We start from the raw sequence: 21,388 nt of genomic DNA on the forward strand, positions 1-21,388 counted from the left end.
GTTTAAAGCAACAAACATTAATGGTGATTTTTAAAAATGAACTGATCATACCTATTTAAAAAACCATACAATCAAAAGGATATAAAAATTATGTGCTCCCATCACCAAACAATATAGCTTTAAAAATAATATCAGGAGATTTTAACACAATTCCATAAGAAATAATATACCCCACAGGCAAAAAATTACTAAGCTTACAAAAAATTTGAACAACAGAAACTATAAGTTTGATCTACTAGATCTGAGTAGAATCCTATACACAACAAATATAGAATAGCCATTCTTTACACGAGCACATGGAAAATCTATGACAATTTACTACATAGTCATCACAAAAAAGGCAGAGCAAATTTCAAAGTACCAATAATATACATGCCTTATAGCATGTACTTAAATCACAAAGCTGGGGAGTGGGGGAAATAGGGAGAGATTGGTAAAAGGGTACAAACTTTCAGTTATAAGATGAACAAAGTCTGAGGATCTAATGTATAACATGGAGACTGCAGTTGATAACACTGTATTGTATAATTGAAATTTGCTAAGAGAATAGAACGTAAATGTTCTGACACACAAAAAAAGATAAATATATGAGGTGACATATGCGTTAATTAACTTGATGGGGAAAATCCTTTCACAGTGTATACATATATCATATCATCACGTTGTACACTTTAAATGTCTTACAGTTTTGTCAATTATACTTAAATAAGCTGGAAAAAATCACAGAACAAACATTTAAAAATAGTAAAAGGAAACAAAAAATTTTGGACATTTAAATCTACACCCCTAGGGCCGGCCCCGTGGCTTAGCAGTTAAGTGCGAGCGCTCCGCTGCTGGCGGCCCGGGTTCGGATCCCAGGCGTGCACCGATGCACCGCTTCTCCGGCCATGCTGAGGCCGAGTCCCACATACAGCAACTAGAAGGATGTGCAACTATGACATACAACTATCTACTAGGGCTTTGGGGGGGAAAAAAAAGGAGGAGGATTGGCAATAGATGTTAGCTCAGAGCCGGTCTTCCTCAGCAAAAAGAGGAGGATTAGCATGGATGTTAGCTCAGGGCTGATCTTCCTCAAAAAAATAAAATAAAATAAAATAAATAAATAAATAAATAAATAAATAAATAAATAAATAAATAAATCTACACCCCTGAATTACTCTTGGATTTAAAAAATAACAATGGAAATAAAAACTATTTAGAAATGAACAAAAATTAAAATATTATGTATTAAAAGTTGTGGAATTCAGCTGAAAGAGTATTTGGTGATAAATTTATAAACAAATAATAGAAAAACAAATGATTTCAAAAAAGTGAATTTAGCTTGTCACTCAAGAAACAAGGCAGAAAACATCAGCATAAACTTAAAGAAAATAATAGGAAAAATAACAAAGATAAGAATACAAATTATTGAAATGCAAATAAGGAGGAATTGTGATGATGAAGCAATAGAAGCAGGCAATAAAGGTCATACTGAAACCAGTGGGAAGAAAATGAAAATTCTGTCAAGTCCAATCCTGGGACCAACATAGGCTAGGCAGATAGCATGACTAAAATTCTTTTTAAAGATCCTAAAGGGAAACTCAAAATTCTGATCAAAGGCAAAGACCTGGGAAAGGAGAAAGAGAAAGAAAAGCAAGAGAGACTGGGAAAAAATAAAACAAAACTTGATATGAAACAAGAAGCATGAGTGGGAAATAACATACAGGGTAAAACCAGATATTGTCAAAGAAAAGAAACAGAGATAAATCTTTAGAGAACTACAATAAGGGATGTTGAACAGTTATTTAATGAGACTCAAAAGCATCAAAACAACGTTGAAGAAAGGTTTTAAAAACAAACTAGAGGCTCTACTAGAAAATATGCTGAGTTGATATCAATTGTTCCCGAAAAATATTTCATCAGTGTTTTCAGAAGAGCGGATAAAAGTGAAAATGAAAAAAGTTCAACAGGGAAAAAGCCAAAAAGGGCAAACACACTGAAGTGAAACCAGAAGTGGGGAATCTCACTTAAGAATGTTGATTCAAAATACTATTTAAGATATTCAAATCCTAGCTACTATATATTTTAAAAATAATATTTATAGCTTATGACTATGTAGAGCTTATTTCAGAGATGCAAGGATATTTCAATATAAGAAAATCCAATAATGTAAAACTCTATATTAACAGATTAAAGATAAAAATCCATATGTTCATTTCAATAGAGGCATAATAAAGCTCTTGAGAACATTCAACACATGATTAAAATCTTTTAAAAAATCTTTAAGAAATCTTCTCAGCAAACTGGGAATTGAAGGAAACTTCCTTAACCTGATAAAGAGTATCTATCAAAAACTTATGCAACTACCCAAAACAATCTATAGGTTCAATGCAATCTCTATTAAAATCCCAATGACTTTGTTTTTGCAGAAGTATAAAAAAAATCCATCCTAAAATTTATATGGAATATAAAGGGACCTCAAATAGCCAAAACAATATTGAAAAAGAAGGAAAACAAACCACCCTCACTTTGCTTAATGTTCCATCCTGCCTCTCCCCTCCAAGCACTGGTACTGAGATTCTAGAACACTACTCCAGCCTCTTTCCTGATCCAATCCTATCCTTTAGGATTCAGCCTCAATCATGTCCTGGAAAAGTCTTGCCTGACCCCCAGATCTAGGCCGAAGGCCTTTCTTATGCATTCCCCCATTGCCCAATGTTTCCCACCATTGTAGCAGTTTTCATATTCTATTAAAATATTCTGTTTACTTTCCTATGTCCTCCCCTATCCTGTAAGCTTCCTGAGATCCTGTGATCAACAGGTCCACCATTTCCATCTCCAGCATCAGTCAGGCAAAGTGTCAGGCACCTGATAGTCACTAACTTAAGTGTCTGATAATTCAATAATTTAAATTCAGGTTTCAAAGTTAAATTCTAAGCCATCAAGCACAGAAATTAAAACTATATAACCTTAGAAGATAATGTATCTCATGTTTTAAAATTTATATTATTGTTTCTGAATATAAAATAGATTGAAGATGTTTGGAGCAAGGGCAGTGGCAGCCTTGATTGAGTGTTCAATAATACTTTCCTAGCAACTACTGTCAAAGTCACATTCGTTTACACTATTCTTATTAATTCGGAGAAAAAGACTTTTTACTTGAAAGAGCTACTTCTAAGGTATCTTAGAACTGTAAGATTCTTCAAAGCAACTTGAAAGGCACAAGGCTAACAAACAAAAATAACTTGGTTTAGGCTGAGAGGGTGCAGAAATTGCTTACGCCTCTGAGCGTCGCTGTTGACCACCTAAGAAGTAAAAGCCTGTGAGAGACCCAGTCCAACATTACGGCTCCCACAACACAAACGACTGGGAATTTGCCCCGCAAGCTTCGGGGGCGGCAGCAAAGAAATTCAGTCCACCAGCCCACTAATTCTCTCCACAGTGACCTGGGTCCTGTGAATGCTGATCACCTGAGATCCTGAGGAATAAAGATTGGGAATCCCGCACTGGATGCTGAAAGTTGCCTCGGGAGAAAAGACTGCAGCAGAAGAAATGGCAGCTCTGCAAAACTGGCCACAGGGCAGAAAGCTGGTCCTGCTGTGCATTCTTTTGGCGGCCCTGTGGGAGGCCGGAGCTGGACAAATGCGCTATTCTGTGCCAGAAGAGATGGAAAAAGACTCCTTCGTGGGCAACATCGCCAAGGACTTGGGTTTGGAGGCCCTGACATTGGCAGAGCGCGGAGTCCGCATCGTCTCCAGAGGTAGGACGCAGCTCTTTGCTCTGAACTCTCGAAGTGGCAGCTTGGTCGCCGCGGGCAGAGTAGACCGGGAGGAGCTCTGCGCTCAGAGCTCGCCGTGTCTGGTGAATTTTAACCTACTCCTGGAAGATACATTGAATATTTATTCAGTAGAGGTAGAAATAACAGATATTAACGATAATGCCCCTCGCTTTGGAGTAGAGGAACTGGAGCTAAAAATCAGTGAAGCTACTACGCCAGGATTCCGGATTCCTCTTAAGAGTGCGCATGATGTGGACGTAGGAGAGAACACCCTTCAGAAGTACGAACTCAACCCAAATAACCACTTCTCCCTGGACGTGCGAAGCGGAGCAGATGGTAACAAGTACCCAGAGCTGGTGCTGGAGCGCGCCCTGGACCACGAGGAAGAGGCGGTTCACCACCTCGTTCTCCTGGCTTTTGATGGGGGCGCCCCAATGCGATCTGGCACCTCCCGCATCCGCGTAGTGGTCCAGGATGTAAACGACAATGCGCCTGCTTTTACACAGTCCGAGTACCGTGTAAGTGTTCTGGAGAATATGCCCGTAGGCACGCGGATACTCACAGTGACTGCCACTGATGCAGATGAGGGATACAACGCTCAAGTGGCATATTTTCAAGAGAAAAACCCTGGAGGATCTTCAGAGATATTTGAGCTTAAGGCGACATCTGGAGACATAACAATCATAAAAAGTCTAGATTATGAGGATGCCAAATTCCATGAAATTGATATTGAAGCTCAGGATGGTCCGGGCCTTCTGACCAGAACGAAGGTTATTGTCACAGTTCTGGACGTGAATGACAATGCCCCAGAATTTTACATGACATCTGCTACTAGCTCTGTTCCTGAAGATTCTCCTCCAGGAACCATAATTGCACTTTTCAATGTACATGACACAGACTCTGGGCAGAATGCATTTATCACATGTTCTCTCTCGGAAAACCTTCCTTTCAAGTTAGAAAGGTCAGTGGACAATTACTACCGACTGGTTACAGCCAGAGCCCTTGACAGGGAACAGTTTTCCTCTTACAACGTCACTGTGACTGCTAAAGATGGAGGGAACCCCTCTCTGTCCACGAATGCTTACGTTTTGCTGCAGGTGGCAGACATCAACGACAACCCACCCACCTTCCCCCACATGTCCTACTCTGCCTACATTCCTGAAAACAACCCCAGAGGCACCTCCATCATTTCCATGAAGGCCCATGACCCTGACAGCGACGACAATGCCCATATAACTTATTTCTTGACCGAGGGCACCCTTCAGGGGGCGCCTCTATCCTCCTACATCTCCATTAACTCGGACACGGGTGTCCTCTACGCACTGTGCTCCTTTGACTATGAGCAGTTCCATGACCTGCAGCTATGGGTTCTGGCGAGGGACAGCGGGAAGCCACCGCTCAGCAGCAACGTGTCGCTGAGCCTGTTTGTACTGGACCAGAATGACAATGCGCCGGAGATCCTGTACCCCACCCTCCTCATCGATGGTTCCACGGGCGTGGAGCTGGCGCCCCGCTCCGCGGATCCCGGCTACCTGGTGACCAAGGTGGTGGCAGTGGACAGAGACTCAGGCCAGAACGCCTGGCTGTCCTACCGCCTACTCAAGGCCAGCGAGCCAGGGCTCTTCGCAGTGGGGCTGCACACGGGCGAGGTGCGCACAGCGCGGGCCCTGCTGGACAGAGACGCGCTCAAACAGAACCTGGTGGTGGCGGTCCAGGACCACGGCCAGCCCCCTCTCTCAACCACCCTCACGCTCACCGTGGCGGTGGCTGACAGGATCCCAGACGTCTTGGCCGACCTGGGCAGCCTCGATCCCTCCGCCGACCCGGATGATTCAGACCTCACTCTGTACTTGGTGGTGGCGGTGGCCGCGGTCTCCTGCGTCTTCCTCGCTTTTGTCATCATGTTGCTGGCGCTCAGACTGCGGCGCTGGCATACATCGCGCCTGCTCCAGGCTCCAGGAGGCGGGTTGGCGGGCGTGCGCGCCTCGCACTTCCTAGGCGTGGACGGGGTGCGAGCTTTCCTGCAGACCTATTCCCACGAAGTCTCCCTCACAGCGGACTCGCAAAAGAGTCACGTGAGCTTCCCCCAACCCAACTACTCGGAGACGCTCGTCAGCCAGGAGAGCTGTGAGAAAAAGGATTTTCTATCAGTACCTCAGCCTTTACTTGAAGATAAAGGAGAAGAAACATTTTCTCAGGTAAACTCTCTTCGCAATATACTCAATGAGCGATTGCTAAAATAAGTAAAATTACCTTTTTACTTAGCTGCCTCCACTGTTTACAATCTCTCTTCTATTTCGCATATTTCCTTGTGAATATATTCAATTTTTAGAAAGTGAGTCCGGATGAATTATTTCTCAGTACTTCTAAGTGTTCACACCCTGTAAGGGAGAAGAGGAGCTAGAATCATTGTGTCATAAGTATAAATCAGGAATTAGTAGGTGAAGATGATATTTAGGTTATTAAAAGAGCACCGCCTTAGGAACTGCAGTATCTGGTTTCTCATTCTTTCTTTCCCATCCCTAGGCAAATCATCTCATCTACCTGGGTCAACAATCCCTTCTTAAAAATATGAAGGTTGAATCTTATGTTTACTTAAGTGCTTTAAAATTTAAGGCTTTTATGTTTTACATTTCAGTTGATTATGAATAATGAAACACTTCAGGTGGTTAGTTCCTTCTCACTCAATCTTAATATTTTCCCTTCAGTTTGGCAGTAATTTTCATTTTTCTTGATTTGCATGACCTTCCCTATTTAAAAGATGGAAATTTAGAAATATATATGCTTAACCATATTTCAGGAAGGTATGTCAAGGTATGTCTGCTGAGTTAAAAATCTCATTTGCCTCTAAAGTAGCTGTGTGTTCCTTGAAGAAGTGATTGAGTTATCATTTGCTCTATAATAAATGAGTAGTTTTATAGTAAACACATTTCTCTTTGATGTTTTTATTTTTCTTATATCTGGAAACCATATTGTCTTTTTATCCTTAAAAATAATATATATCCTCAAGGGATTCCGAGACCATATCAAATAATTGCCCCCTGAAGATCCTCCTTATACATCTCTCTTCTCAAGGTTTTTTACTCACAGAAGCTGTTAAAAACATTTCCAATCCCTCTGCCAACCTCAGTCCCCCTCACAACCAGTTTTCCTTCTCCATTCCTCTTCCCATGTTGGCTTTTAGCATGTTAGTCATATATTTAATGACAGAGGACAAAGAATACACTAATATTCTATGTACCTGGGATCATTTTTTATTTTTATTTGGAAGTAATCACGTACTTAGTGAGTCTTGTATTTAATGGTATCATCATCTTTCAAAGTGCTGTGATTCTTTATTATATTTAAGGGCATCTGAGGGAAAATTGATCTGAGATAATGTATTTCATTGTGTTTATTACTATTACATAATTATCTATGAAGTAAAATTGGAACTCACTGTGGAATAATATGTCATAACATCTTTACTTGTAAGTAAATAATAAAGTATGAACTGAGGAAAATTAAAGGCAGAGTTCCTTTTAGTGTGTATAGTAACTCTTCACAAGAATAAATGCCTTATGCATAGATATATAATGCATCATGATTGAAATGACAAATATATTGTATTTCTATTTCTGTGCTTATAGAGGAAAACAAATACAGGAAAAGAGTTTCTGGAACATGAAAGTTTATCTCTACTAGTTTCACTTTTGGTCTTTAAGAAAGATCCTCACACTATAGATTTAGGCAAAGTGAACTACTTGTAGTACCCTGAAGTTCTGTGATTTTTCTCTCACATCTAGGCATTGCCATGCTGTTCTCTCTTACATCCAGGCCTTTTCCCCGATCCATTCCTCTCATATTTCTTGGGAAAGCCTTTGCTAACCTCCAAGGCCAGATTGGAGTCCCTCTCATTTCTCCTCTCTTGGCTTCTCCAATTATGGGCCAATTATGGTAGTTATCTCAACACACTGTAATTCCTTGTTTGCTTTTGTGTGTGTGTGTGTGTGAGAGAGGAAGATCAGCCTTGAGCTACAGCCCTGAGCTAACATCCATGCCAATCCTCCTCTTTTTGCTGAGGAAGACTAGCCCTGGGCTAACATCTGTGCTCATCTTCCTCCCTTTATATGGGACACCGCCACAGCATGGCCTGACTAGCCCTGCATCGGTGCGTGCCCGAGATCTGAACCTGTGCTGCCAGCAGCGGAGCGCGCGCATTTAACGGCTATGCCACAGGGCTGGCTCCTCCTTCTTTGCTTTTGTATCTTCATAAACTATGAAGGAAGTGGCTGTGTCCATGTTGTTCACTTAAATCCTCAGGTATTGTCTGACACCCAATTATATGTTTGTGTAATGAATGGGTTAAATAACAAATATTGAAACTAAGATGTCAGGCTATCAAGAACAAAGTTCAAGAGGTATAACCTATAAATGCTGATATTCTGTGTGGTTCTTAAACTTTTGTGTGAACATTTCAAAACAGTAGCTCCAGCATGTTTGAAGCAATATTGATGGCATTAAGGTTAGTGCATGGCTTCCTGAGGAACATAACTTGAAGTCACATCCTTTAACATATAGCAATTCAATTATGTGAAATAAACACCAGTCCCATTACTTCTGATAAAAAGGATTTCAGGCGTTGGGAAACAAAAAATGCTAACTTGGGTTTGTCTGAGAGGGTGCAGTAAACGGTTAGGCCTCTGGGCGTCGCTGTTGACCACTCAAGGAGGAAAATGCAACTGGAGAGCTAGTCGATTTCCTGGTTCCCAAAGAGCGAAGAACCAGCAAATCAGACTCAGAAGATCCGGGACTGCTACAAAGCTCAGCCTCTCAGTCAGCCAGCTCTGTGACCTATGAATTAGGCCTATGAAATGTTCGTTCCTTGAGAAAATAAGATTGGAGTCCGTCGTGGGAAACTGGAACCGAATTCGGAGAAAATAATTCACCAAAAAAGGATATGACCAGTTACCTGAGATTCAGAAACGGCGGTGGACTGGCCCTGCTGTGCGCGCTTCTAGGGACGCTGTGCAAGACCGGATCTGGGCAGATCCGCTACTCGGTCCCGGAGGAGCTGGACAATGGCTCCTTCGTGGGCAACATCGCCAAGGACTTAGGGCTGGAGCCCCGGGAGCTGGCGGAGCGCGGAGTTCGCATCGTCTCCAGAGGTAGGACGCAGCTCTTTGCTCTGAATCCGAGGAGCGGCAGCTTGGTCACCGCCGGCAAGGTAGACCGAGAGGAGCTCTGCGCTCAGAGCGCGCGGTGTCTAGTAAAATTTAACATCCTGGTTGAAGACAAATTGAAAATTTTTGAAGTAGAAATAGAAATTAAAGACATTAATGATAATGCTCCTGATTTTCTAACAGAGGATTTGGAAATAAAAATTAGTGAACTAACGGCTCCTGGAACTCGATTTCCACTTAAGACTGCATTCGACCTGGATGTGGGCTTGAACTCTCTGCAGAACTACGAGCTCAGCTCCAGTGACTACTTCTCCCTGGCTGTGAATAGCATCACTGATGGGGCCAAGTACCCAGAGCTGGTGCTGGAGCGGGCTCTGGACCGTGAGGAAAAGAAATTTCACCAGCTTATCCTTGTTGCTTCTGATGGCGGTGACCCTGCCCACTCTGGCAGCTTGTGCATCCAAGTGATAGTTCTGGATGCAAATGACAACCCACCAGTATTTACTCAGCCCGAGTATCGATTAAGTGTTCAGGAGAACTTGCCAGTGGGCACCTGGCTGCTCACGGTGAATGCCACCGACCCTGACGAGGGATTCAATGCTCAAGTGTCCTATATGCTAGATAAAATGCCTGGGAAAATTGGTCAGATTTTTTATCTCAACTCAGTGACTGGAGATATATCAATTTTAAAAAGTCTAGATTATGAGGATACTATGTTCTATGAAATTAAAATTGACGCACAAGATGGACCAGGTCTCCTTTCAAGAGCTAAGATTCTAGTCACAGTTCTGGATGTGAATGACAATGCCCCAGAAGTTATAATCACTTCTCTCACAAGGTCAGTCCCAGAAGAGGCTACTGCTGGGAGAGAAATTGCTCTTATCAATGTCCATGACCGTGATTCTGGGCAAAATGGGCAAGTCACAGTTTTCATCCTTGAAAGTATGCCATTTAATTTAGAAAAAGCAATAGACCAATATTACCGCTTAGTGACAGCTAGATCCCTGGACCGTGAACAGGTGTCTGAATATAACATCACTCTGAGAGCAACAGATGGGGGAAGTCCACCACTGTCCACGGACACTCACATCACCCTGCACGTGGCAGACATCAATGACAACCCACCTGCCTTCACTCATGACTCCTACTCTGCCTACATTTCTGAAAACAACCCCAGGGGAGCCTTCATCTTTTCTGTTACGGCCCGGGACCCTGACAGCATTGAGAACGCCCACATCACTTACGCACTGACTGAGGGCACGCTCCAGGGGGTGCCTCTCTCCACCTATGTTTCCATCAACTCCGACACTGGCGTCCTGTATGCACTGTGCTCCTTCGACTATGAGCAAGTTAGAGACCTGCAGCTACTACTGACAGCCAGTGACAGTGGGAACCCTCCACTCAGCAGCAACGTGTCTGTGAGCCTGTTTGTGCTGGACCAGAATGACAACATGCCCGAAATCCTGTACCCTGCCCCCCCTACCGACGGTTCCACTGGCATGGAGCTGGTGCCCCCCTCTGCAGAGCCTGGCTACCTGGTGACCAAGGTGGTGGCAGTGGACAGAGACTCGGGCCAGAACGCCTGGCTGTCCTACCGCCTGCTCAAGGCCAGTGAGCCAGGGCTCTTCACAGTGGGGCTGCACACCGGTGAGGTGCGCACAGCGCGGGCCCTGTTGGACAGAGATGCGCTCAAGCAGAGCCTGGTGGTGGCGGTCCAGGACCACGGCCAGCCCCCTCTCTCAGCCACCGTCACGCTCGCCGTGGCCATGGCTGACAGCATCCCAGACGTCCTGGCCAACCTGGGCAGCTTCGACCCCTCTGCCAACCCGGATGATTTAGACCTCACCCCGTACCTGGTGGTGGCGGTGGCTGCGGTCTCCTTCGTCTTCCTCGCCTTTGTCATCATGCTATTGGCGCTCAGACTGCGGCGGTGCCACAGGTCTCGCCTGCTCCAGGCTTCAGAAGGTGTATTGCCAGGCATGCCGGTCTCGCACTTTGTGGGCGTGGACAGAGTGCAGACTTTCCTGCAGACCTATTCCCATGAGGTCTCCCTCACTTCAGACACGAGGGAGACTCATCTGATCTTCCCCCAGCCCAACTACTCGGACATGCTCATCAGCCAGGAGAGCTGTGAGAAAAGCGAGCCTCTCCTGGTATCTCAAGATGCACTTGAAACAAAAGGAGACCCCAAGCTACTTCAGGTGAGTTTATTTCTTTCTTTGAATGTTATAAAGAAAAATTATGCCAGTGTGGTTATTATAAAGCTTTAATACACCATATTTATTTGAAAATAAAGCAGTATGGTAGTCATTAGTCCTGTTTAAATATTCATCTCTCCTCTGGGCCTATGGTAGGGCTGCACTTCCTGGCCTAGTATGGCTGAGTGGGCTTAGGTAACTAGTTCTGGCCAATACATAGTAAATGGAAGTAAGTGTGTCTCTTCCTGGAGGAAGTTCTTGTTGCCATTGTGAGAATTTCCAGATCTCTAAGTTACTCTTTGGAATTGTGACTGCTCTTTCTACCTGGGTCCTTGAATAATTACGATGAGAGAAGAGCCCTGTGGTTGACCCAACATTGATCTGTATACCTGTGATAAATAGACCTTTTTCATTTTAAATCCGTCTGATTTGAAGTTTGTTCGTCACTGCAGCCTAACTAGCCTATCCTGACTGATACAAACAAGTAAAAAAATATATAAATACTAGGTATTTTAGGATCCCATAAAATGATGCTTAACTCCTTCCAAGCTAGACCTCTCTTTTCATCTCAGTGACATAAAAATTGTAGGGTAAAAAATATAGAAGTTGGTCAAATGGTTTTACCTGGCCTGTAGTCCCTATTATGTATACCTAAAGTGTGTGTGTGTGTTCATATTGATTTCAGCCTTTTGACTGAAGGTGGGAAGTTCAATTGCCTAAACTGTTATGATCCTTGGAGTGCCATTTCTTGTTTTTTGAGAAGGACAAAAAAAACGTAAGGAAATATGTCTCAGCCTCTGCAGGAGATTTCTAGACCATCCAATCCAACAATGGAATAGGAGTCCTACAACTTTCTTAGGCCAGAAATTGTTGGCCCATTTTGAAATTTATAAAATTGTTTTCACCCATGAAGTTGCTTCAGAGAGTCATCCAAAATTAGAGCAAATGTTTTTCATTATATCTCAAACAGAGGAACGATCTCTCCCTCAATATATTAGGCAAGGTACATTCAAAAGTGTGAGAAAACAGAGCCTGAACAAAATAACTGAAAGCAGAAAAGGGTGTATTCTCACTCAAAAATGCAACTACATCACAGAAAAGAAAGACACATAATCTTTGGAATATCTTTTTTTAGGAAAATTCTTTATAATATTAATATCGCTTTCGTCATAAGGAGAAAAAAATACTAAATGGTGAGTGCCAGGGGAACTTGAGATTCTCAAAGAGAATTTTCTAAGAATCTCATATAAAACATAGCCTACATATATGTTATGAAAATGCACAGAGAATACAAAGGTAGTACAATTTCCATCTACTTGTATAGATAATGAAAGGTCTCAGACATCCCATTTTCACAAAAAGCATTTTCTTTAAGGATGGGCAAGAATTCATTACAATAGAAAGGGAGGAATGTTTATAATAAGAGGAACAGAAAATATAAAAGCATGAAGTAGTGAAAACAAGAGAAAGGATGTCTTAGGAAGACAGATAATAGTCTGTTTTGACTATAGTGTAAGATGAGTATTGGGTTACTACTACAAAATAGTAGAATACATTGTTGAGTTGGCATCTAATTGGGTGGTGCATTTGACATAAAGGTATTTGTTTTAGTTACCCAAGACCAGCTCAAGGATTACAGAGTAAATTCCAAAATGTGGTGTCTAAGGACTCTCAATACCTCTTCAAGATTTACCAGTGTTCAAGTCAAACTCATTTCACTTATTAGTGATATAAATTGACTGGAGCTGAGAATTGGCATTATGGAGTTTTGCATATACATTCATATACTAAAGAAGCGCTGGTTTCACAAAATGAATATGCTTACACTTGGTTGAGCTTTATAAAAGCATGTGGTGTGCCCAAATACTAAATTGGTCCCTTTAATAAAATATCAGGCTCTGCTGTTCTTGATGGGATTATCTATGTTTTAAAAAGATGAGCAATACATTAAAATAAATCTAGGACCTTGACTCACTCGTTTTTTACAGACTATATCTTTGAAAAGTATTGCTGAATTGATAAAGTACAATAGAGTTAAAATACTGAATAAGGGAAGTTATGGATTTACAGAAATGTAAGGATCATAGTCCACTACAATGTGGATAAAAAGCCAGTAACCTGTTTGGTTACATCCATGCTAGTCATGCCAGTGTTTATAAATACAGTGAAATTGTTGAAGATATTTTTGCCCCCAAAAGTGAAAAAATGGCTGTATGCCTTATGAAAAAATTTTAATGAAACAAGAAGAATGTAAAATGATGGCAACACTGATGAGATGATGAAAAACTAGAAAATACCAAATTTAAAGGGAAAATTTGAATATTTGGTCCTTTTCAGCAAATAAAAAGACAAGGTACATATATTCAAGAGCTTACATTTTAAATAGCTGGGCAATATGCAGTTTTCCCAGACAACCTCCGGGCGCCGCTGTTGACCAAAGGGAAGGAAAAGGGCTCTCAGTTCTGCAGGAGCCTGGAGCAGAATGCTCTCCTGCTTTGTCCTGCGCATCGGCACGCGGACGCGGCGCCTGTGCACTCTCAAGTGCCTAATAAACAAGTCTTATCTTCAAATCACAAAAGTCCAGGGTGCATTGATTTTTTAAATATCCCAGAGACATCTTGAAAAGAAGTTTGCCAGAGAGTTCAAGAAATGCAAAGGAGCTCCAGAAAAGCTGAAACGATGAAAAATCAGGTACTGTTTCTCTTCCTGCTGTCTTTCTTGGGCGGAGGCATCTCCCAGCAGATCCAGTACGCGATTCCCGAGGAGCTGGCCAAGGGCTCGAGGGTGGGGAACCTCGCCAAGGATCTGAGGCTCAGTGTCCAGGAATTTCTAGCTCGAAAACTGCGGGTTAGTGCAGAGGATTTTTTCAGCGTGAGTGCGGAGAGTGGGGATTTGTTAGTGAGCGGTAGGATAGATCGAGAGAAGATTTGCGGGAGGAAATCTGAGTGTGCGCTCGAATTTGAAATGGTCGCTGAAAACCCAATGAATGTTTTCCACGTGATTGTTGCAATCCAAGATATTAACGATAATGCACCACGTTTCATTGCAAAAGCCATTGACTTAGAAATCTGCGAGTCAGCCTTACCAGGGGTAAAATTCCCTCTGGATTCTGCACAAGATGCAGATGTGGAAAGTAACTCCCTGAAGATGTATACTATCAACCCCAATGAACACTTCTCTCTGTCAACAAAGGAAAGCCCTGATGGAAGTAAATACCCCGAATTGCTGCTGGAAAAACCTCTGGACAGAGAACAGCAGAGGTCCCACCAGTTAATCCTGACTGCCATGGACGGCGGGGACCCTCCTCTAAGCGGCACCACGCAGATCCGGATCCGGGTCACGGATGCCAATGATAATGCTCCAGTGTTCAGCCAGGACGCTTACAGAGTTAGCCTCCAAGAAAACGTGCCCCGGGGAACCTCCGTGCTGCGGGTGATGGCCACTGACCAGGACGAGGGCGTTAATGCAGAGGTCACCTATGCCTTCCTCAATGCCCCAACAAGTACCAGCCTCCTCTTCAATCTCAATCCAAATACTGGCGACGTCACAACCAATGGTACATTGGACTTTGAAGAGACAAGTAGATATATGTTGGGTATAGAAGCTAAGGATGGAGGAGTGCACACGGCACACTGTAATGTTCAGATTGATATTGTTGATGAGAATGACAATGCCCCAGAGGTGACATTCATGTCCTTTTCTAACCAGATTCCCGAGGACTCAGACCTTGAAACCATAATAGCCCTCATTAAAGTGCAAGACCAGGATTCTGGGCAAAATGGTCTGGTGACGTGCTATATTCAGGAAGAAGTTCCCTTCAAATTAGAATCCACCTCCAAGAATTATTACAAGCTGGTGATTGACAGGGCTCTAGACCGGGAGCAGATGGCAGAGTACGATGTCACCATCACAGCCACAGACAAGGGCAAGCCATCCCTATCCTCCAGTACAAGCGTCACACTGCACATCGGCGACGTCAACGACAACGCTCCGGTTTTCCACCAGGCCTCTTACGTGGTCCATGTGGCGGAGAACAACCCTGCCGGCGCCTCCATCGCTCAAGTCAGCGCCTCTGACCCCGACCTGGGACCCAACGGCCTCGTCTCCTACTCCATCGTGGCCAGCGACCTGGAGCCGCGGGCGCTGTCGTCGTACGTGTCGGTGAGCGCGCAGACCGGCGTGGTGTTCGCGCAGCGCGCCTTCGACCACGAGCAGCTGCGCGCCTTCGAGCTGACGCTGCAGGCCCGCGACCAGGGCTCGCCCGCGCTCAGCGCCAACGTGAGCCTGCGCGTGTTGGTGGGCGACCGCAACGACAACGCGCCCAGGGTACTGTACCCGGCGCTGGGGCCCGACGGCTCGGCGCTCTTCGACACGGTGCCGCGCGCCGCGCAGCCTGGCTACCTGGTCACCAAGGTGGTGGCGGTGGACGCCGACTCGGGACACAACGCCTGGCTGTCCTACCACGTGCTGCAGGCCAGCGAGGCCGGGCTCTTCAGCCTGGGGCTGCGCACGGGCGAGGTGCGCACGGCGCGTGCTTTGGGCGACAGGGACGCGGCTCGTCAGCGCCTGCTGGTCGCTGTGCGGGATGGGGGGCAGCCACCCCTTTCGGCCACCGCCACACTGTACCTGATTTTCGCTGACAGCCTCCAAAAGGCGCTGCCGGATCTCAGCGACCATCCTACACCCTCTGACCCCCAGGCTGAGCTGCAGTTTTACCTGGTGGTGGCCTTGGCCTTCATCTCAGTACTCTTCCTCCTCGCGGTGATTCTGGCAATCGCCCTGCGCCTTCGACACTCCTCCAGCCCCGCCGCCTGGGGCTGCTTTCAGCCTGGTCTCTGCTCCAAGCCTGGACCGAGGGTTCCCCCCAACTACAATGAAGGGACTTTGCCCTATTCCTACAATCTGTGTGTTGCCTCGCATTTAGCAAAGACCAAATTTAATTTTCCCAACCTGACACCGGAAATGGCTCCCCCTCGGGACCTCCTGTGTGAAGATCCTTCTGTGGATATATGTGCCAGCGGTGAAGACCCCCAAATCGCTAAAGACTCCTCTTTTTCCTCTCACGTGAGTTTCTGGAAACCTGCTTAAATTTTATGTATTGTGTTTTATTCTCAATCGTGCATAATTATTTTTGGTCGTTGTTCATTGTTCTAATGATGGTAGTGGGAGAGGAGATCTGTTGGAAGGGTGGAGATTCATTCCTTGATTGCTCAGTAGTCTTGGCAGTTACCTAATTACCACTTCTTAATCTGTTCTGTTGGCATTTCTGTATAGTAAGCAAATCTTGCTAAGGAGAGCTTTTTCTTGAATGTCACCTTTAGTAATAGCACTGCCCTTTCTTAGTTGATGCATGATACTATTTTTTTCCAGCTTTACTCATATTGACAATTCTTTCTGTGTAAGTTAAAGTTTATGTTGATCTTCATCAAATACATTCTACTTTGTTTATCTTTTTGCTGCAACGTGCTTGTGTGTGTGTGTGAGGAAGATTAGCCCTGAGCTAACATCTGTTACCAATCCTCCTCTTTTTGCTGAGGAAGATTGGCCCTGAGCTAACATCAGTGCCCATCTTCCTCTTTTGTATATGTGGGACACCTGCCACAGCATGGCTTGATAATCAGTGCTAGGTCCGCACCCAGGATCCGAACCCAGGAACCCCGGGGCCACCGAAGCAGAATGCTCGAACTTAATCACTACGCCACCTGCAGGCCCAGGTGCATTTTAAATATAGCCGTCCAATAATTGAGTCTCTTAGCACTTCTTTGCCTTATCACAAGTAGCAAAGACTGTCAGATTTTACGTTTGAATCACTAGTTAGTTTTGGGTCAATTTTATGCCCGCTCCATAATCTTATTCAAGAATAATTTTCTTAACTGTTCTTTAATAATTTATTTTTATATCCTTTCTACTTTGTCACTATTATAATAAGGAATGTAATGAACATTTTTGTATATAAAGCCTTTTCCATATTTCTTTTTCTTAATATAGGTTTCTGAGAAGTGAGTTTTTCGTGACATTTCATTTTACTTCCCAATCCACAGCAATTTGTGAGTCCTTTGAGGAGTGTGAAAAATACCCTTAATCTGCTCTCCGAAGTCTGAAGATTTAAAAACTCTGACTAGTTAATGGACTTTTGTGTCTAGTTAAAATTTATAAGTAATTTCTAGAAGCTAATTATTATGTGAACTGGCTAAAGAACTGGCTACTTGCTGCTTTCTTAAGTTTTCTCAGATTAGTGAATTACTCTAAGTATTTATGAATAAGAAAACCATGCAACATGCACTGCTAATATATATGCAACTACTAAAATATTTCCTCTTACTGTTTATTTCTAAAATCAAAGCTAAAGTAAACTTATAAATGATAGTAAAATAATACTTTCAGTATGTGTCCTTATGTGAAAAAAGATTACTGAAATATTGTCTGCTTTTCAGAGTGCTTCAGTTTAACTTTTCTGTCTTTATTACTTATTTTTAAGATCAGAGTTGTTTACCCATTGTTTTAGGCTTTGCAGTTGCATTAGTGACTCGTTCATTAAACACTGAAAAACGATTTGACTGTATATTCTATGAAAGGTGCTGTTCTAAAGTTTGAGGACACACTGTGAACATGACAGTTACAGACATAGCTTGTGGCCTAGAATGTTCTATATACAAAATTAATGAGAAAATTCTCTTCCCAAACCTATTAACATATTTGCCAAGCCCATTTGCACAGGGTAGGGGGTTAAGACTAGCTTTTGAACAGCAGATATTTTCTTGCAAGGGAATTGAAAAGTTACCCCAGATTCTAAAGGGTCAGCTCACGTGATGAGGAAACTTGTTTCTGCATGGGTTGGGACTAGAACCCAGACCTCCAACTCCCCGGACACTGTCTTCACCTATCTGTTCTTCCATTCTTCAAGTCTATCCTTGTTCCTGGGAGGGATAAATGTGTCCCTCACGCAATACACTGTACTGAGAATGGGCTATGAGAATAAATATGTAAAAACTTAAAAAGAGGTAGAAAAAATTCTTAGCAAAAAAAAAAATCACCATATTTTCTCTGAAAAAATATATCACTTTATAAGGCTTATTGTACAGAAAGCTTTGGATCACTCCTAGATTTTCGTTGCAAATCAAACAACAAGAGTTTGAATTGCATTCTTTTGGGAGAAATAGGACACGGAAAAGAAATGGTGTACACAGAGATACTTTATTTACCAAGAATAGATTGCAGTATCAGGTTAGGACTCTGAGTGTCGCTGTTCACCAATCGGGGAAAAAAGACAACCAGGAATTCAATCCGAACCACAAGATTTCTGCATCAAAAAGCACTGGCCCTGAAAGCTTCAAACTGGACCCGCAAGAGCTCCAGCATCCAACGGTGAAAGCATATTATCTTGGACCCGGAAGATCCTGGGGCTCCTCAGGCCCCCACCGAGGGAACACCCCTTGCGCAAGCTATTCCGCAGCGGGGCTGTAATGGCGGCTCCTCCTTATCGCCCAGACTGCAGCCGACTGGTCTGGATCTGCATTCTTTTGGGGGCCCTGTGGGGAATAGGGGCCGAACAGATCCGCTACTCTGTGCCTGAGGAGCTGGAGAAAGGCTCTTTCGTGGGCAACATCGCCAAGGACCTGGGGTTGGACGCCCGGGAGCTGGCGGAGCGCGGAGTCCGCATCGTCTCCAGAGGTAGGACGCAGCTATTCGCTCTAAACTCGCAAAGCGGCAGTTTGGTCACTGCGGGCAGGATAGACCGGGAAGAGCTCTGTGACAGATCTCCAAAGTGTGTAGTAAACCTAGAGATTCTCCTAGAGGACAAAGTGAAGATTTTTGGAGTAGAAGTGGAAATACTCGATGTTAATGATAACGCGCCCAACTTTGGGACAGAGCAAAGGGAAATAAAAGTCGCTGAAAATGAAAATCCTGGGACAAGATTTCCTCTTCCAGAAGCTTTTGATCCGGATGTAGGGGTAAACTCCCTGCAGGGTTACCAGCTCAGCTCGAATATTCACTTCTCTCTGGACGTGCAAAGCGGAGCCGATGGAATTAAGTACCCTGAGCTGGTGCTGGAGCGCGCCCTGGACCGCGAGGAAGAGGCGCTTCACCACCTCGTTCTCACCGCCTTCGATGGAGGCGACCGGGTTCACTCTGGCACTGCTAGGGTTCACATCACACTTGTGGATACCAACGACAATGCCCCCGTATTCACTCAGCCCGAGTACCACGTGAGTGTTCTGGAGAACCTGCCAGTCGGTTCCCCGGTACTCACCGTAAAAGCCACTGATCCAGATGAAGGAGCCAATGGAGAAGTGACATATTCTTTCCGGAAAGTAAGAGATAAAGTATCCCAGCTATTCCAGTTGAATTCTCTGACTGGGGACATAACAATATTGGGGAATCTAGATTATGAGGACTCTGGATTCTATGATATAGATGTAGAAGCCCACGATGGGCCTGGTCTCCGAGCCAGAAGTAAGGTTCTGGTGACAGTTCTGGATGTAAATGACAATGCTCCAGAAGTGACAGTTACGTTTCTCACCAGCTCTATCCAAGAAACTTCTTCCCCAGGCACAGTAATTGCACTTTTCAATGTGCATGACAATGATTCAGGAGAGAATGGCATTGTCACATGTTCTATTCCAGGTAATCTGCCACTCAAGCTTGAAAAGACCTATGGAAATTATCATCAGTTGTTGACACACAGAACTCTAGATAGGGAAGAAGTCTCAGAATATAACATCACAGTAACTGCCACTGACCACGGAACTCCACCACTGTCTACAGAAACTCACATCTCACTGCAGGTGGCAGACATCAATGACAACCCACCTGCCTTCTCTCATGCTTCCTATTCTGCCTACATTCCTGAAAACAACCCCAGAGGTGCCTCCATTTTATCCATGACTGCCCAGGACCCTGACAGCGTTGAGAACGCCAGAGTCACTTACTCCCTAGCTGAGGACACGCTCCAGGGTGTGCCTCTCTCCACCTACGTCTCCATCAACTCTGACACTGGCGTCCTGTATGCGCTGTGCTCCTTCGACTATGAGCAGGTTAGAGATCTGCAGCTACTGGTGACAGCCAGTGACAGTGGGGATCCTCCACTCAGCAGCAACGTGTCTCTGAGCCTGTTCATTTTGGACCAGAATGACAACGCACCCGAAATCCTGTACCCCACCCTCCCCAATGATGGTTCCACCGGTGTGGAGCTGGCGCCCCGCTCTGCAGAGCCTGGCTACCTGGTGACCAAGGTGGTGGCAGTGGACAGAGACTCAGGTCAGAACTCCTGGCTGTCCTACCACCTGCTCAAGGCCAGCGAGCCAGGGCTCTTCACAGTGGGGCTGCACACAGGCGAGGTGCGCACTGCGCGGGCCCTGATGGACAGAGACGCGCTCAAGCAGAGCCTGGTGGTGGGTGTCCAGGACCATGGCCAGCGCCCTCTCTCAGCCACCGTCACGCTCACTGTGGCCGTGGCTGACAGCATCCCAGACATCCTGACTGACTTGGGCAGCCTCAAGCCTTCAGCCGATCCTGACGACTCAGACCTCACCCTGTACCTGGTGGTGGCGGTGGCTGTGGTCTCCTGTGTCTTCCTCGTCTTTGTCATCGTGCTGCTGGCACTCAGACTGCGGCGCTGGCACACATCGCGCTGGTTGCAGGCTACTGGAGGCAGGTTGGCTGGCATGCCTGCCTCTCACTTCCTGGGTGTGGACGGGGTGCAGGCTTTCCTGCAGACCTATTCCCACGAGGTCTCCCTCACAGCTGACTCTCGGAAGAGCCACCTAATCTTCCCCCAGCCCAACTACGCAGACACGCTCATCAGCCAGGAGAGCTGTGAGAAAAGCGAGCCTCTTCTGATAACTCAGGATTTACTTGAAACAAAAGGAGACCCCAATCTTCATCAGGTGAGTCAATCTTGCCACGCTGAAACATAGGCAGAGAGCTGTTTAATTGTCTCCAATTGTATAAGATACATAATATATCAAATAAAGTCACTTGTTTTTAGTGCTCTTGTTGCTTTAAAGGGGAGGGGCAGATGATCCTTCAATAATGATCAATAATAGCTACTGCACCTAAAATTATTTGTTTATTAGTTATCCTTTTTAATCTTCGTTCAGTTGTAGTTTCAGCAACAATTTCTTAATCTTTATACTTCTAATCACCTCTCTTCTTTAAATGCCATTTTCCTTTAGGCATTACTGAAAAGATAGATTAGAACTGTGAAATTGAAGGCAATTGTGTAAATTCATTTTAAAGTATTCTCTCTTATGAAGCTATTGTTGAATCTG

At 44.5% G+C, this 21,388-nt stretch overlaps 3 protein-coding genes and 1 pseudogene across 5 annotated transcripts in view; all 4 read left to right on the forward strand.

Moving 5' to 3' along the window:
• The first annotated feature begins 1,242 nt into the window (after positions 1-1,242).
• LOC131406612 (RRP15-like protein) lies at positions 1,243-2,114 on the forward strand (annotated as a pseudogene).
• Positions 2,115-2,970: 856 nt separating this feature from the next.
• Positions 2,971-6,715, forward strand: LOC131406580 (protocadherin gamma-A2-like). The gene has a single exon (XM_058542614.1). The coding sequence runs from the start codon at positions 3,490-3,492 to the stop codon at positions 5,998-6,000; it is 2,511 nt and encodes an 836-aa protein (XP_058398597.1). The 5' UTR covers positions 2,971-3,489; the 3' UTR covers positions 6,001-6,715.
• Positions 6,716-7,977: 1,262 nt separating this feature from the next.
• Positions 7,978-11,189, forward strand: LOC131406628 (protocadherin gamma-A3-like). The gene has a single exon (XM_058542617.1). It carries the CDS (start codon positions 8,697-8,699, stop codon positions 11,187-11,189), a length of 2,493 nt encoding a protein of 830 aa, XP_058398600.1. The 5' UTR covers positions 7,978-8,696.
• Positions 11,190-13,607: 2,418 nt separating this feature from the next.
• Positions 13,608-21,388, forward strand: part of LOC131406644 (protocadherin gamma-C3) — a 144,450-nt gene continuing 136,669 nt past the window's right edge. Inside the window, exon 1 of one of the 3 annotated variants that reach the window (XM_058542637.1) lies at positions 13,608-16,181. In XM_058542637.1, coding sequence (XP_058398620.1) covers positions 13,767-16,181 — 2,415 coding nt within the window. In that variant the 5' untranslated portion in view covers positions 13,608-13,766. Of the gene's footprint in view, positions 16,182-17,543; positions 21,005-21,388 lie in introns of those variants that run through there. The other 2 variants (XM_058542660.1, XM_058542625.1) reach the window with 2 other exon arrangements.

Source organism: Diceros bicornis, chromosome 1 (assembly GCF_020826845.1).
Source record: "Diceros bicornis minor isolate mBicDic1 chromosome 1, mDicBic1.mat.cur, whole genome shotgun sequence".
NCBI lineage: Eukaryota > Metazoa > Chordata > Mammalia > Perissodactyla > Rhinocerotidae > Diceros > Diceros bicornis.

Bases quoted from the DNA above. Each gene is read 5' to 3' on its own strand.
- LOC131406580 (XM_058542614.1), top strand. From the start codon at position 3,490: ATGCTGAAAGTTGCCTCGGGAGAAAAGACTGCAGCAGAAGAAATGGCA.
- LOC131406628 (XM_058542617.1), top strand. From the start codon at position 8,697: ATGACCAGTTACCTGAGATTCAGAAACGGCGGTGGACTGGCCCTGCTG.